This window comes from Amphiprion ocellaris, chromosome 22 (assembly GCF_022539595.1).
Source record: "Amphiprion ocellaris isolate individual 3 ecotype Okinawa chromosome 22, ASM2253959v1, whole genome shotgun sequence".
NCBI lineage: Eukaryota > Metazoa > Chordata > Actinopteri > Pomacentridae > Amphiprion > Amphiprion ocellaris.
This window is the reverse complement of record NC_072787.1, coordinates 23,217,636-23,235,102: the sequence shown is the minus strand read 5'-3', so window position 1 is coordinate 23,235,102 and position 17,467 is coordinate 23,217,636. Positions and strand designations below refer to the sequence as shown.

The window sequence follows — 17,467 nt, the reverse complement described above, 5'->3', positions numbered from 1 at the left end:
CTTTGGACAGGCCAGTCTAAAAATAACTTGTAAAAAGTCCTGCAAAGTTTACATACTTTAAGACACAAGGGGAAAGCAGCAAACGATCTGTTAGAGTGTGTAGCAGACCTCTGAGCTGCAGAAAGTTTTTCTAAAATTTCTCAATAAAACTGCTAAGTCTGCAAAATTGATAAAAACTGCAGTTCCTCAAATGGCCACTTGAGGCAACTCCAAAATTGAGTCAGTCCCCATTGACCTCCATGTTAAAGTACACAACTTTACAGCAGACATTATCGTGTTTTCAGCCTGGTACATGAGACAATTTGGTCTCTATACCTAATTCATCTGTTCATGACAACTACATAAGTTAATAACACGATCAGAGAACGGAAGTGGAGACATAAATGGCATCACTGCTCACAAGTGTTCTCATTTGAGGCTTTGGAAAATACTGGTCTAAATAAAAGTTTACATATTTTAAGTCACAAGGAGAATCTAACAACTAATCTGTCATATAGAAAAAGTTCACACATCTAAATCAAACTAGAATATCTTGGTCTGCAAAATTGTCAAAAACTCCAGTTCCACAAATGTCCACTGTCCAGATTTGTTCCAGACACTCAATTTTAAAGATATTTGCAGTTATTTTCACCTTTTTAAAATGTATTTTTTTTTGCAGTAATTTGCTTTAAAAAAAAAAAAATTTTTATATATATATATATATATATATATATATATATATATATTTTTTTTTTTTTTTTTTTTTTTTTTTTAATGGCATCCTTGCTTCTAGATTTTTGCTGTATTTTTTACATGTTTTTTTAAATTTACTTTTTTTTTTTAACATTTCTTTCGGGCATCCGTGGTTCTAGATTTCTGCTGCATTTTGTACATATTTTATATATATATAGATTTGTTTTTAATGTACTTTTTAAAAACATTTTTTACATAATATATATATATATATATATTTTTTTTTAATATACATTTTAGTAAATTTTTTTTCTAGATTTTTGCAGTTTTTTTAACAGTAGTTTTATATCTATATTTTTATTTTTTTTTGTTTTTACATATTTTTGGCATCCTTGCTTCTAGATTTTTGCTGTATTTTTTTTACAGTATTTTTATATCTATATATTTTTTAAAAAAAATTTTTGGCATCCTTGCTTCTAGATTTTTGCCGTATTTTATACGGCATTCTTATAAATATATATTTTTTTAATTTACTTTTTTAAACATACTTCTTCTGGCATCCTTGCTGCTAGATTTTTTCTGTATTTTTTACAGTATTTTTATATCTATTTTTTTTTAATTTACATTTTTTTAATGTATTTCTTCTGGCATCCTTGCTGCTAGATTTTTTCTGTATTGTTACAGTATTTTATAACTTACAGTGCAAATGTATCTTTTGTTTATCCAACAAATTAAACACCTGACAACTCAATAAAATTCCAATTTTCCCATATATTAATTTTGTCTGTTGATTTATAGCTCTGTTTAAAATAGTCCAACATACAAAATAATGTAACCTGACTCATGCTATGGCGACCCCCCAACTTTATTTTACATTTTAAAGTTCAAGCCAAGAAAAGAACAATTAAACGGAGGTTGTAGCGCACACAGGTAATTGAAAATAGGTACGGTGATGTTTCCTAACCGCCAACGGACTAACAATTTGATTCTTTTTCCTGTTGCCGTTTGGAAGTTAAAGGTCAATGCTGCGAGATAATTTCGAAAATTGGGTCACAGATGTGTTTCTTTCATTCGTGGCTTCATCGCACCTCATCATGCAACCTCAGATTTCTGTCCGACATACTTCATCTCTCAGCAGGGCGGCGACGAGCAAACCAGAACATCATGATTTTGTTATGCAGCTCTGACAGACACGGGAAAACCATCAGCTTCCAAGAATTACCGAAGGTTGTTCCCCCGAAATATTCCCCCACAGAGACTAAACGCTGTCGGAGGAAATAAAAAAGACAGAACTGACACCTCCGATCACAAACTAACAAACAAACTAGTAAGGAAGGAAGTAAAATTATTTTATATAGCAGCTTTCACAGGTGCTTTACAACTAAATCTCTACCTAGTTCTTCCTTAAAAACTTTTAGAGAAACCAGATGAGCAGCACGAAGAGATAAAATATGTTGAGGTCTGGAACTAAAACAGATATTTTTTGAAAATCTAAACTGACATCTTAACTTCATGTAGTTTAGCTGGCATCAGAGGATTGAATTCATGGTTTTCCCCTGAGAAGACCTTTTCTGTTATGTAACAGGAGTCAGATGGAGTCCAGTCACTGCTGCTGATTGGTTAATTTCATGTAGATTTAACGTAATTTATTGGCTCTTGGGATGACTTTTTAATAACAGTCATGTACGTGCCAGAATCCAACTGTTCTGGGTGAGTTAAATAAACGTGATAGAACTTCTTGGTCTGCAAAACTGACAAAAACTGCAGTTCCACAAATGTCCACTTGAGGCTGACTCTAAAAGTGAGTCAGTCTCCATTGATCTCCATGTTAAAATAGACAAATTTACAGCAGAAATAAACATGTTTACAGTCTGGTACATGAAACAGTTTTGGTCTCTACAGCTAATCTACATGTTCATGACAACTAGACAAGATAAGTCGACCAAATCGCTACTTCTGGGGCTGAGAAACGGAGCCAATGCAGAAGTGCCAAAAACTGCAGTTCCTCAAATATCCACTAGAGTAATAATAAAGACAATAAATTGATAAAACATGGGGAGTCACGGCTAAAATACACTAAAACTTACTGTACATCAACAAAACTATAACTAAAATTAAATCTCTACCTAGTGCTTCCTTAAAAACTTTTAGACAAACCAAACAGATGAGCAGCACATGAGGAGATAAAATATGCAGAGGTCTGGAACTAAAACAGATACAAGAGTCAGGATCAGCTTCTTTTTTGAGAATCTAAACCAACATCTTAACTTCATGTAGTCTAGCTGGCATCAGAGGAGTTGAATTCATGGTTTTCTCCTGAGAAGACCTTTTCTGTTATGTAACAGGAGTCAGAAGGAGTCCAGTCACGGCTGCTGATTGGTTAATTTCATGCAGATTTAATGCAGTTTATTGGCTCTCGGGATGACTTTTTAATAAAAGTCATGTACGTGCCAGAATCCCGCTGTTCTGGGCGAGTTAAATGAAGTGATCTGAGGTGTTTTTCTCGCAACAAACTGGGAACACTGATCCACGGCGCAGATACGAGCGCTCACAATAAACTATAGAAGCCTATCTGTGTTGTTTCAGCGCACCAGAGGAACAATCGTCTCGGAGCTCTTGTTCTGCAGGCCGGTCCCGCCTCCTCCTCCTCCTCCTCCTGCTTGCAGGGGATGGGGAGGGTAGAAGTCAAGGAGTCAGCGCTCTGCCATTGTTCTTCTTCTGGAGGTCTGGGAGCGCAGCGGGACGCGACGGCGCTGGTCGTGGTACCGGACGGACGGCGGTCTGTCGTTATGACGGGCTCCGGTCCGAAGCTCGGGGTTCTGCTGCTGGTGGCGGTTCTGCTGCAGACCGTGGTCGTCACCATCACCGTGCTGCACTTCACCACGGCGCTCAACTCGGTAAGGGAAAGTTTAAAAGAAAGAAAAAAGAGTCGAGAACCGGAGAAGCGCGAAGGATTTTACGCATGACGCACCGCGAGTTTCCGAACATTTCACTGTAAATAAAGTGTGCAAACTTTAAAAGTGCGCATGTTCTCTTGCAGGAACCGTCTGAACTAGTTTTTCCTTTGGTTCTGCTGCTGCTGCGCTCCACAGCACAAATAGTCCACGTCTGATTTCTGTCCTTTTATGCACGATGCAGCGCAGCCCACACATGCTGCTTTGGTCACTTCTGCTCCACGAAACTCCACTAAAACCTACTTTTGTTATTTTCATTTGCAAACACAGAAACAAAGGAAGTACAGAGCAGAGGTGAAGTGCAGCTATTTTTATGGTTATCTACAGTGTGTGTGTGTTCTTTGCTCACCTGGATTCAGTCCAGTCCAACTCTCAGCTTGTGTTTACAGTAATTAATCATTAACCCAGAAGAGATGCAGCAGCAGCAAGAAGGAAATGAAACCTAAACACATGAAAAAAAAACAAAAAAAAAAAAACAACATGCCAGTAAATTATGTTGACTCAGGTTTTGTAGCAAAACACTCAAACTATCAGCCTGTAAACAAACGCTCATTGCAGCTTCGCAGAAGGAATCAAACAGGAGAATCAGGAATACCTGAGTCAGGAGTGTTTTACAGGAAGCGCTCTTTGATTCTCTTCTTTCGTTTTCACGTTGACAGATGAAGGAGACGTTCGCCCGGAGCAGCGTTTCTTGTCTGACCGGCGCCGACCTCCAGAGCATCACGGCCGTCCGGGGGGATCCGTGCTGGCAGGTCACCCAGCAGCTTCACCTGCTCATTGAGAAGGTGGGAAGTCACACAGTTAAACCACACCTTTAGTCTCAACTAAACTCACCTGCATGGGTTTCATTTGAACTTTAGGCGTCAAACACTTAAAATCCTGCATTCTGGTGAGTTTTTTATGCAGCAGTTTGTACATTTTCTGCACCAGTTTATAAAAATAAAACACAAAAACTCAAGTGCAATTCATATCATTCAAATCTACACCTTGTAACGTCTGAAAACGTCACTTTTGAGCCTGATTAATGTTCAAGAATCACTTTCCAGCACAAAATTAGCTGCATGTATCAGTATTATGACATAATTTGCACCTTTTCTGTAACAATTTATGGAAAAAAAAAACCAAATCAAATGCAAATTCAAATGCATCAAATCTACACCTTTGTTGGCCCAAAAAGTCTGACAAATGTCAGCTTTAAGCCTTAATAATGTTCAAGAACCATGTTCCAGCACAAAATGAGATGCACAAATCAGTATTAATAACTCTGATTACGCGTTGTGCTGCTCAGATTTCAAAACTTTCTCTATTTGTGCTGCAATTTGCACCTTTTGTGCAACAATTTATGGAAAAAACACCACAAAAAACTCAAATGCAATTCAAATCTACTCCTATCTTGACGTGTAGTCTGAAAAAAATGTCACTTTTAAGCCTGATTAATGTTCAAGAAGCGCTTTCGAGCACAAAATGAGCTGCACAAATCAGTATTATGATATATTTTACACCTTTTCTGCAACAATTTATGGAAATAAAACACAAAAAACATCGAGAGCATATTCAAATGGATCAAATCTACACCTGTGTTGACCCATAAAGTCTAAAAAACAATCACTTTTAAGCCTTAACAATGCTCAAGAAGCATCTTCCAGCACAAAATGAGCTGCATATATCAGTATTAATGATTCTGATTGTGCGTTCTGCTGCTCAGATTTAAAAACTTCCTGTTTTCTTGTGCAGAAGTTTGCACATCTTCTGCAAAAAAAAATGGAAATAAAACACAAAAAACTCACATGCAGTTCAAATCCTTCAAATCTGCACCTTTGTTGACGTGTAAAGTCTGAAAAAACATAATTTTTAAGCATTAATAATGTTCAAGAACCTCTTTCCAGCACAAACTGAGCTGCACATATCAGCAGTAATCATTCTGATTATACATCTTGCTGTTCAGATTTCAAAACTTCCTCTGTTTTCTGCATTAATTTATGGAAATAAAACACAAAAAACCCAAATGCAATTCAAATCTACTCCTATCTTGACCCGTAAAGTGTGAAAAAACATCATTTTTCAGCCTGACTGTAATGTCCCACATATCAGTAATAATGATTCTGATTATGGGTCTCGCTGCTGAGATTTCAAAACTTCTTTTTTTCCTCTGGCCTGCGCTGTATCAAAACTCCCCACCCACTGGATGTTGGAGACATTACTAATCCCCCCCCACACACACACACGTCAGCTGCAAAATTCTGAAAACCGCCAACAAAGCAAAAGTTTAAAGAAGATTTAAAGTTATTTTATGACAGCATTTCGTGTGTAACCAAACTTTTTGCAGCTGGGGTTTTCCCTCGATGACAGCGTTTGAATGGAGTTTTTCTTTTACAATGAAAACTGGAGTAAAACTTAAAAAACACGGTCTATTTTTTGACTACATGGAAATGAAAGACTTTGTTATCTACAAACTGCTAATTTGGCTCCGCTGACAGTTAGAAAAACGTAGAATAATGTCAGCTTTATCTCTTGCAGTAAAACAGGGGGGCTGGAGTCACCGTTATTATCATTACTAGTGGCGTCCGGTGAACATTAGCAGAAGAAAAATGCTGAAATGATCCAAATCACTGTCTGCAGATGCACAATGAGCTCCTTCATAGTGGAGATGAGATGTGATCCTGTTTAGTTTAATCAGCACAGGAATGCATTCACCTGCTCTGCACTCACACACACACCAAACTCAGTTTCTTTCACTTGCTATTTGTGCGTATTGTTTTTATTTCCGTCTCCAGATTCTCCTCCTCCTCTGACTTTACTGCTCTCTTAAATACCTCCAGTTCTTTTTTCCTGACTCCGCTGGCTGATTAAATTTAGTTCAGAACATAAACATGATGTTGGGACAGTTTGAGCCTGAGCACTGGCTTGTGTTTTTATTAAATTACTCGTCTAATATCTGTAAAAATGCGTCGACATTTAAGCATTTAATGCATTTGTTTCTTCAATATATTGCAGTGCTGTTTGCTTTATTTTGAGTTTTATAATTATAGCAGCAAAAGATGCTCATTAGCTGCACTGTGAGACTTTAAGCTAAATGCTAACTGCAGCATGCTAGCTACATGCATAACGCAACATGCTAATATAATGTTCAGTGTCCTAGCTTAATGTCCAATTGCGGCATGCTAGCTACATGCATGACGCTAACATGCTAATATGTTCAGTGTCTTAGCTTAATGTGTTAGCATGTTAATGTCTGTTTAGTCGTAAACAAAATGTTACTGATGAAATTTTAAGGAACTAAGCATAATTAATACAAATAAGGGGGATACTTTATGACAATACACATTATAGTAATGCCACTTAAAACAAAGATTGTGAACCTTGTGGAGTTGCGAGAGGAAATGTGAAGGTATCACCAAAGTCATTGAAGTTTGAGTATAATTTGAGGACAATCCAACAAGCAGTTTCTGAAATTCAGTCTGGAGCAAACTAGTCAAAGCTTAAGCTAGCCAGTTAGCTTAACTGCTGCCAACAGATTTTGGTGATGCCTTCACATTTCCTCTTGCAACTCCACAAGGTTCAAAATCTTCGTTTAAAAGTGACATTAGTATAATGTGTATTGCCATAAAATATCCCCCTCAGTTGTATGAATTGTGCTTAGTTCCTGAAAATTTCCTCAGCATGCTAACACATTAAGCTAAGACACTGAACATTATACCAACATTATATTAACATGTTAGCATCATACATGTAGCTAGCTGGCTATCTTAAGCCTTAATTATACTTGATATTGTCAGATGTAGACACCATGAACATGTAGTTGTTATTTTTAAGGTGAATTCATGCTGTCCGTGTCCGCAAGGGTCCAAATGATGTAAATTTCAAGTTCCGCACTGCAAGTGCACCAACTGTACTCATGCTATGACAGCAAATGTTGCTTAAAACACGTTTGCTATGAGGAGATTCTTCATCAGCAGCACTTTATAATTCATCATTTAAAGAGCTGTAATTGAAGTTCTTGCTGTCAGACTTTGGAGTTTACCATTGATGGTGCTCAAACACAGTAGGAGGCTCTGAACTCTCCAGATACCCCGTGCTATGTCTGTCCAATGATACTTCTACAGGACAATCTGTTACTAGCTGCTGCTACATTCGATAAAAAGTACAAAGGCACAGCCTTTTAGAAACATCTACAGGAGTCCTGTGTTTTTTTTTGTTTGATATGAGGGGCAACGCAACAGTCTTCGTAGTGGATCGACATGTTTTTGTTGTAGCATGAAAAGAACCGCATGCAAAGTCCACATCAGTCTGTGCAAAAAGACACTGAAACCATGAATTTGACTTTATGCTTTCTAGAAAAGCAGTAAAATAACAACTAGGCCTCCATGTTGTCAGCAGCAGTCTGTGTGGACATCTACAAAGGAGTATAATTAAGGCCTTAACCAACATTACTCTCCATGTGAAGCCAACCTGATAGTTTAGCTGAAAAGCATCGAATTATTCTGAAAAGGAAGGACAATAATTAAAAATAACAAAGATTCTCATTGTTATTATATATTTTAGTCGAGTAAAGTAGCTTTTAATGTTTTTTTTTTTTTTTTGCAAGGTTTACATCATTACATGTAAATTACTCATCATTAATACCACTATATGATGTTAACCTCAATACTTACCCTCGTTAGGCCACTTTGTAATGTCAGTTGTATTCTTCTGTACCGGAAAGCAGTTTGGTGCTGTTGTTAATGGAGACAAATCAGACTCATTTTATCGGTGGGGACAAGAGTTTTCGTCATGATTTCCAAGTACTGATTAAAATAAGAGTTTCTGACATGAAGTAAAGCTGACTCTTGATGAGTTAAGGGGGAATTATAAAGGTTACAGTTCTAACTTAAAGGTAATATATTAAGAATATTGTAAAAAAAAAAAAGCAGAAAACCAGAAAGTTGCTTTTCAAAGCTGCCATCTATCACAAATTTGAAAAAAACCCCATCAAGATTAGATTAACGTGGTTTTGTTTTGGAATAGTAGAGACTGTGTATTGTTAAATTTACTTCAATAATTTTGTTAAAACAGCAGCACAACATTCCCCACAAAGGAAAAGTGTCTTTTCTTAGTTGGTGTATGTTCATTTGAGGCCATATAAATACATTTTACTGATAATTTTAACATATTATAAAACCGGCAGGTCTTCTTTATTAGCGATTTGTTTGAACTCTGTCCTGATTTCCCCTTAAAATAGAGCTGCTACAGGAGGCTTTGACTAATGAATTCTTGCTCACGCTGAGCGCCTGGAGGTAAATTCAGTTAAGGAGTCTTTTCGCAGCCAACAAGTCATTGCTAAACTGTAAATATTTTTAAAGAGGAATCGTTTGCCAATTACCGAGGATGGCAACAAGGCTGGATAAACTTGTGTCCATCCACACGAGTCACACAAACATGCCTTTATTCTGTAAATTAAATTTTATTTGTTTCTCTCCTTGAATTCTTTCTAAAAAGCCTAATTTTTCCATTTGTTTTACATAAAGAGTCCGCAGAATTACAGAGAAAATGGTTTTTAGTTTCCTGCTAGTTGCCAATTAATTGGGCAAAGGAACGTAAAACATGAGGAAGGGGGAGAGGGGTCGATTTTCAGTGAAGGATCTGTTACCAACCTGGACAAGAAAGCTCCTTTTTATTCACTGGAGCAAACTTCCTCGTCCAGATGTCAGCACATTTCAGGGTCAAAGTCGAATAGCGGGCTGTTTGGCAGGACTGTGGTATGAGCTGAAAGCTCTTCTCAGCAGATAAAAGTGTTTAGTGGACGAAGGACTGTGTTGAGTCTGGCGTTTTCGTTGGATTGTCACGTTTTAATCTCCAGAGATTAGAAACCGGACATCTGGTTTAAACATGTCAGCAGAGTTCACGACAAACAACGCTAATGTTTTATGTTTTGGATCTTACAAAAAGAGTTATTTGCGCAACCCTGATTAAGTGTTTTCTACTGTTTGTCCAACAGTCTTTGTCTCAGCGATACCAGAGGCACATTTCTTCAGCAGTGCGAGGTGAGAGAACCACAAGAAGAAGACGCACCTGTAACGCACTAAATGCTGACAATTATCTATTCTTAGAGTGTTTTTGGTTCCATTCAGTCGTATCAGCCGCAACTTTGTGTTCATGTAACTTTTCATTCTCTCTCCCCGTTAGATGAAGTATCTCGGGTGCTGCCCTCACTTGTGATGGAGGACAGGGCTTCGCCTCGCCCCAAAGTCGCAGCTCATGTCACTGGCAGCTTTGTGCCCAAACTGGAGCGAGAGGAAGGAGGTGAGTCCACAAGCTGATCTGGGTTGTGCTTTAAAAACGAGATGTTAATAATCTAGGATTTATCGACTGGTGATAGCTGAGAGCTGCCTGTTGTGGTCTGACGACACTCAGTGGGAATGTGCTTTGGTTTAAGAGTGTAAGAGAGCGTTACCAGGACAACATTTAGTTTTTAGCTGTTTTAATTAGGTCTGAATCTTACCAGATGCAGGTGGACACAAAAGATTTAGTGTGAAAAGCTTGGCAAGAAAAGACACAAAGTGCTGAGGTTTCGCAAGAAAAACGGATGTAAAGTTGAAACGATAAACAGAAAAATAATGAGTCAAAAACATGAGATACTACAAATACTGTGACTAAAAAGGTCCAAAGTTTGAACCCAAATTTGTATTCCTAGCATAATTATAATGTGTTTTATGAATTTAAACTGAGCTGCATTGTTTGGAGCTTAAGGCAAGACATAAAATGTGGTCTGAGGAGTTTAGCTGGAGTGATGGATTAGTCAGTTTTGTGTTTTTTTGTTATATAGCCCAATACTGGAGGTGTGATCAAAAATGTCAAAGCAATCCCCTTGTGCAGCGATTCTCTGCTCCCAGTGCTCCTGCACCATTTACAGCGCTCCTTCAAAGAACAGTTATATAAACTAGTCAAGCACCTTACGCAACAAACAAAACAACTTGAATTCCATTTCGGGGAAGAGGAAGAAGTTACAGGGAGCCAAATGTAGCGAGTAGGGCCTAAAAAATGCAGCATAACGACAATGCTGTGACCGGCATTTAGAACACCTACAGGCAATCGCAACAAAATTCAGAGTGTTTTAGCTGAAAGTTTTTCCTCAGGATGTTTCAGTAGAACTCTGCTTTGGCAGTCTGGTCCTATGGGATGACTTTACGGTGTACAACCACGTGAAGGTTGATGAAAGGAAGCATGCCACTGGTGCTCCTTCTCCGATCTTGGAGACTTCGGGCTCTTTCGCTTCAAAAACTGCTGTTTCTTCCCTTAATGGTAGCTGCAGGCCCACCTCTGGTCACCACTGATGATCGTCCACAGGTTTCCACTGTGGATTGACACAGATTCTTCTCTGCTCTAGTTTGAGATCCATGGTGAAACTGCAAATGTGCACCAACCAGTGGAGGCAAAAAACATCAGAAGTGAGCACAACATGGTCCATGCACATGCAAGAGGACAATCTACAGCTGTTTGATTGTGCTTCGAAGGCTCTTTAAGATGATCCCAAAAGCGAACAAGAGATACTTCGATTACAAAAGTAATCTACGTCACATTGAGTTGTTTTGCTGGAATCCTCTATATTAGCACCATGTTGCACCAACAACAAGTCTCCATTGCAATCAATGAGAGGGATGCACTGTTTGTTTTTTTTTAATCTCTTAATATCCCATAATGCAGACTTCTAAATCATGTTTCCACCACAGACTATGTATAAAAAATAGACACAGTAACCATGAAGTTACCTGTTGGTTTGTGAACTACTGTTTAAAAGCTTTGAGTACATGTGGAAAATACTCAATTTTAACTGTTGTTTTCCTGTAAATGGGACAGTAATTTGCTAAATAAACTTCGTGTTGCATTGAAGAAGACTTGGAACTAGCAATCAAGACCATAAACTCATTAGGAGAATGCTTATTGAGGCCACACATCAAGTGATAAGGAGGGTAATTTTCTTCAGTCTACTTTTTGCAAACAGAGGGATCGCCCCCTGCTGGCGGTTAGGAAAAAATGAAGGTTTTAAAGCACTTTTGCTCAGGCTGTGTCCATCTTTTATACACAGTCTCTAGTTTTCCCTGTTCTTTGTTCGCGTCATGTTGCGCTGTCAGCTTGGCTCCCATTAAATCAATATTTTCACTCTGGGCTTACAAATGCTGCCTTAATATCGTTTATAAAATAGAAGTCACATTTTGACCATAGACTGTGTATAGAAGATAAATATATTCATCATTACCTGTTGTGGGCTACTATCTGAGTTTGATGTCACTATTTTTGTCTCACAAATAAGGAGCAGATGTGGAATATATCCTATTTTAAGTTTCATTTTCCTCTAAATGGGACAATAACTTGCAAAATAAACACCATGTTGTATTGAAGGAGACTTGGAACTAGCAATCGAGACCATAAACGCTTCAAGAGAATGTTAATTGGGGCAACAGATCAAGTGATAAGGAGGGTAATTTCTCATAAGCTGACATATAATCAGGCCAGTTTTTGCAAACAGGTGTCACCCCCTGCTGTCTGTTTGAAAAAATGAAGGTTTTAAAGCACTTCTGCTTCAGTTTTCATACCTAGAGGCTGTGTTTTTCTCTATGCAGTTTATGGTTTTCCTTGCACTGTGGTGATGTTCTGTGAATATGCAGAGTAAGAAAGCAGGCTGGAGAACTCTATTACAAACAGACTGATATTCTAACTCTGCTGTGTCTTTAGTGTTGTCTGCTGAAAGGCTGTAAATTAAGCAGTGTGTTCCATTTCCCTTTTGTACTCTGGAATCTCGCTGTCTTCGAGCACTTGTTACAGCTTCATTTGCTGGAAGAATTATGGAGAAATCTGTTTCTGATTCATTCTGAATGCGGTTGTCTTGTTGGCTCCAGCTCCGGTCTTTGCCGGTCGGAGAGTCCAGGGCCAGAAGATCTCATGGTGGGAGGGCCAGAAGGGGCTGGCCTTCCTCCAGGACGTCCAGCTGGTGGACGGGGAGCTGGTGGTGCCACAGCCCGGCCTCTACTATGTCTACGCCCAGACCTACTTCAGACACACCCACTCCCTGGAGGAGGATGGCGAGGAGGCGGAGGACCGAGGGAAACCTCTGCTGCAGTACGTCTACAAAAAGGTGATTCTTCCTCTTTTTTTTGTCACACTGGAGTTTACCGCCTTCGTCCGCTGCTGATCTCGGTTTGATCTATATTAGTCGCCGTTTTGAGGTGGATTTTATGGACTCAGCGTTCCTGGTTTGAGTCATTTTGATGATTATTTCAACTAGCTTGAATCAGATCCTTATTTTCGTGGGGTTTCCCTCGGACAGATTTAAATCCAGGATGTCTTGACCACTCTGCAGATGTATTTGTGACCTCAGTTGCTCTGAAAACCACAGGCGGATGATTCACAGGGAAGTGGGTCAGGGTGGTGGTTTCCTCCGAGTGTGATGAATCTAATCCGGTGACTAATCCAGACGGGGAGCTCGTGTTGCATCAAAACATAACCTCACCTGTCCCTGTCCACGCCAGGTGAGCTCCTACCCGGTTCCCATCCTGCTGATGAAGACGAGCCGGACCTCCTGCTGGTCCCGGGGCTCCCAGTTCTCGCTGCACTCCGCCCACCAGGGGGGGCTGTTCCCGCTCAGCACCGGCGACCGCCTGTTCGTCACGGTGACCAACGCCTCCGCCGTGGACATGGATGAGAAGAGCAGCTTCTTCGGGGCGTTTCTCATCAGCTAGAGGCTCAATGAGGGAGTCGCAAAAGGGATTCTGCAAATGGACCTTCGTGTTTTTTGTCAGGGTTTTTTTTTTTTTGTCTTAAGAATTACAAACGAAAACTTTGACAACACTGGTTTCGTTGGCGGAGAGGACACTGACATGGATTTGGGGCTGTTTGTATGCGTGAGAGCTCACCAGACTCAACTATTTTTTTTTTACTTTAGTGTGCGAGAGTGGACTGAATTTGGCAGAGATCATGGTTTCTGTTGTGCGAACATTTCTTTAGGGCGAAACTTCTTTCAGCTTTTCTGGTCATTGATTAAACCCATATAAAGTGGCAGATTTAGATTATTTTTTTTCACGAAAATAACCCCTTCCTGCTTTAATATGGCTTAAGTGTAACTCTACGCCATCATTTCCTGCAGAATGTGCAGATCTGTGAAATCCATAACTACGTGTTCGAACCAGAAACCGATTCTGAAGAAGAATACGCATTAGAAAATCACCCAGGTTTAAAGATTAAGGTTAAAAGCAAGAAATTAATCGAGGGCACCTTTAAAAGTAGATTATATCAGAATTTCTTAATTTACACTTGAATTTTCCAAACTTAACAGCTGAGTAGATTCTTCAGACATCAGAAAAGTTAGCTAACTAGCTTCATTAGCTAACAAGCTTTGTTAGCGAACTAGCTAAACTCTACTGCGACACTATATTTAGTTTCAACTATAATTTACTCGTCTTAGTACAGTAGTAGTACTGGGTTTAGCAGATAGAAAGTCAGCAAGTAATGTAAGAATAAATTCTGACACAGGGGGTCCTCAACTTATTTTGGAGTTCTGCTCCTATGGCCCAACATAAGTCGATTTTCGCCGTAAGTTGGAACTCAATCAGAAGAGTCTGACTTGTGCTTGGGAGCCATAATGAAGGGCAAAAAGTTAGTGAATGTAGCAAAATCCAAGGTGGTGTACAACCAGCGAATGTAAACAAAGCCATCTTATAGCGCCGCATGACAACGTATTCATCCACTCCGCTTGCCAACTGGTTTCATGTAACCAGTTCTGACGTAACAACGAACTTCGTAAATCGAGGATCCGCCCGTAACCACTTCCAACGTAACGACGAAACGCCGTAGGTCGAGGACGCTGTAAACCAAGGACCTCGTCTATAGTTAAGATTTATTTCACATGGCTAATGAAAAATTTTTAAAAAGCCTAGAGAAGCTTTACAGTAAAAGAGGAAACCAATTGAAGCTGAAATCAAAACATGCAACTACAAAAACAACAAAAAAAGGGAAATCTACAATTGTGGCACCATTTCATGGCTGAAAACTGTTTCTGAAGACTTTCAATTTTTCTACTTCCATTTCATCCATATTTATTTAGTAACTGGTCTTGTTTTTTAAGCCTTACTTTGGCTTATTCACTACATGCAAACATGTCTATTGTGACCACTTCTTTACAAAATAATCGAGTTCTGCCACTAAGAAACGTTTGTATGAAACTCTTTTGCCAATTCAGTCTACTTGCATAAATTTGAGGTGAATCTCTGGATGTGTGTTTGTTAAAAGATGTAAATATTGTGCTATATTTTGCGTTCTTTAAAATTCTTGTAATAAGCCTTCAAAAATGGAGAACCGTGAAGCATAAATTTACTGACCTCTGCTACCATACAGAAACCAGCTGCCCATGTTCACAGCAGGATTAAAGGCATAACTTCTGCTTTTATTTCACGAGTTTAACAGTAGAATAAGACTTTGCGTGGGCTGCACAGTGGCGTAGTGGTTAGCACTTTCGCCTTGCAGCGAGAAGATCTCTGGTTCGCGTCCCGGCTTTCCTGGGATCTTTCTGCATGGAGTTTGCATGTTGTCCCTGTGCATGCGTGGGTTTTCTCCGGGTACTCCGGCTTCCTCCCACAGTCCAAAAATATGCTGAGGTTAATTGATCATTCTAAATTGCCCGTAGGTGTGAATGTGTGAGTGATTGTTTGTCTATATATGTAGCCCTGCGACAGACTGGCGACCTGTCTAGGGTGTCCCCTGCCTTCACCTGAGTCAGCTGGGATAGACTCCAGCCCCCCCCATGACCCTAGTGAGGATTAAGCGGTGTATAGATAATGGATGGATGGAAGACTTTGCGTCGTGTTGTTGTTGGCAGCGGTGTTTAAGTCTCTCTTTGAGCTGTCAGTCTTCCAGTGTGTCGGCCTGAACCACATTAACGATTCTCCCTGACAGTGGGTATTCATGTTATGTCAGATTAACTGCAGATGTGACTTGCAGACTTTGAAAACAATCATGCGCATCAAAAACAGAAGAGCAGTGTTGTGTTCGACAAGGCTTGATGAATTGTCGTGGAAACTGCAGGACGTTTCAAGGAGGTACAAACAGAAATCGTCGCTTATATTTGAGTGAAAATGCATCGGTGGCTGTAACTGATGGAGCTTGGAAGTTATTTTTCAGTCGAGAAAATAGTAATTTGAGAAAAGAATCTTAACTTGGGGTGTGTTTACTAGATTTCTTCTAGTTTGCAGCTACATCTTGTTACCTTCTTCAGCTGACAAAGCTAGAATGCCACATGAACTCCAACGTCCATGCTCTTATCTTCCTTCGACCAACAGGTTTCAACAAATTTGGCTTGCTATTTTTTTTATATAATCCTTGAAACAACCGCATAAATGATGCTAAAAGCTCCAGAACAAACCTTTTAAGTGAACTTTAACCCTCCTGTTGTCCTCATTTACGGGCACCAAAAAATACTGTTTCCTTGTCTGAAAAAAAATCCAAAAATTCCCCAAATTTCTGAAAATTTGCAAAACCTTCAGGAATAAAATTCCAATAATTCCTTAAAAGTTTCCCTTAAAACTTTTATTTAAAAAAAAAAAAAAAAATCACCCAAATTTGGCAAGAAAATTCTTGTGAATATTTTCAAAAAATGAGTAAAAATCTTCCAAAAAAAAAAAAAAAATCCTAAAAATATCTAAAGTGATGAGATATATATCAGTAAAACTTCTAATATTTTGGATTTTGGTTGATTTTTTTGTGAATGTTCTTAAGAAGCATTTTTAACATTTCTTTTTTCCAACAAAAAATGTTCAAAGATTTCCCAAAAATATTGAAAATGTGGACATCAGAAGTTTCACTGTGGAAAATATCTATTTTTTTTTCACATTTTCAAACTTTAAACCGGGTCAATTTTGACCCGCAGGACAACATGAGGGTTAAATACTTATTTTTATAAAGAAAAGTTCAATTCACTAATACCTCCAACAAATAGTTTCTGTTAGAGGTTTTGAAACCAATCATTGGTTTTTCCAACATGACATGAATGCACCAATCACTGTAGCACTTATGTAAATACACAAAATGTCACACTTTCTCTGTAATTTGCTGTTTTAGTAAGATTTTCTTTTTGATAAAATGTTTTGGGTTTAGTTCTCTGGGACCAAACATGATGTAAAATGAACAACAGTGATTTCATGTTTAATTTAACAGCCTGCAGTATTGAGCTCAGTAAATTCCACAGCTGCAAACTTTCTGTTGTGAATTAAGACAAAACTTACGTTCGGCCTCCGCGTAGGAAAAGCCAGGAATCTTCCACCTGCAGCTGTTTTTCTTTTCCTGCTGGAGCTCAAACACCTGCAAGGCATCAAAAAGACAGAACTGCATGCTGAAACAGGCTGTTAGAGGTTGTAAACTGAGATTCTTTTCTTTCCAGATCGCTAAAAATTAATGTGAATGTAAATAAACAAGTGTGTGTAAATATGTGTAATAAAACTGATGTTTGAAAAAAAAAAAAAAAACAGCAGATTTTGTTTAGTAGCAGCAGCAAAATCCCTGGAGGTTTTTCACTGATCACCATTGATACTAAACAGAACTTTTACACACTTACCATGAGCTTTCTTTAGAAATACGGTGATCTCTTTTGCATATATCTACATTTTGCAAGGTTTATCTTAAAAACATGGCAATATTTTTTAATATTTAGTGTCAAGGGGATCAATAAGTCGCATAAACAAGGAACGCAGATGTTAGAAAATGGAAAAAAGAATACATTAATAATGAGTCACATTTGTAACAGCACAATTCAACATTTCAAGGTCTAAAAATGTGAAACTCAAGTAAATACAGATAGAACATCTAGTTAGATTGTTGAA

General features: G+C 38.6%; 1 protein-coding gene across 1 annotated transcript; it reads left to right on the top strand.

Annotated features, from left to right (window-relative positions):
* The first annotated feature begins 3,326 nt into the window (after window positions 1–3,326).
* tnfsf10 (TNF superfamily member 10) lies at window positions 3,327–17,073 on the top strand. Its single transcript, XM_023272714.3, has 6 exons — window positions 3,327–3,569; window positions 4,286–4,411; window positions 9,601–9,646; window positions 9,789–9,905; window positions 12,500–12,735; window positions 13,130–17,073. The coding sequence occupies exons 1-6, from the start codon at window positions 3,342–3,344 to the stop codon at window positions 13,337–13,339; spliced, it is 963 nt and encodes a 320-aa protein (XP_023128482.1). The 5' UTR covers window positions 3,327–3,341; the 3' UTR covers window positions 13,340–17,073.
* Window positions 17,074–17,467: the final 394 nt, after the last annotated feature.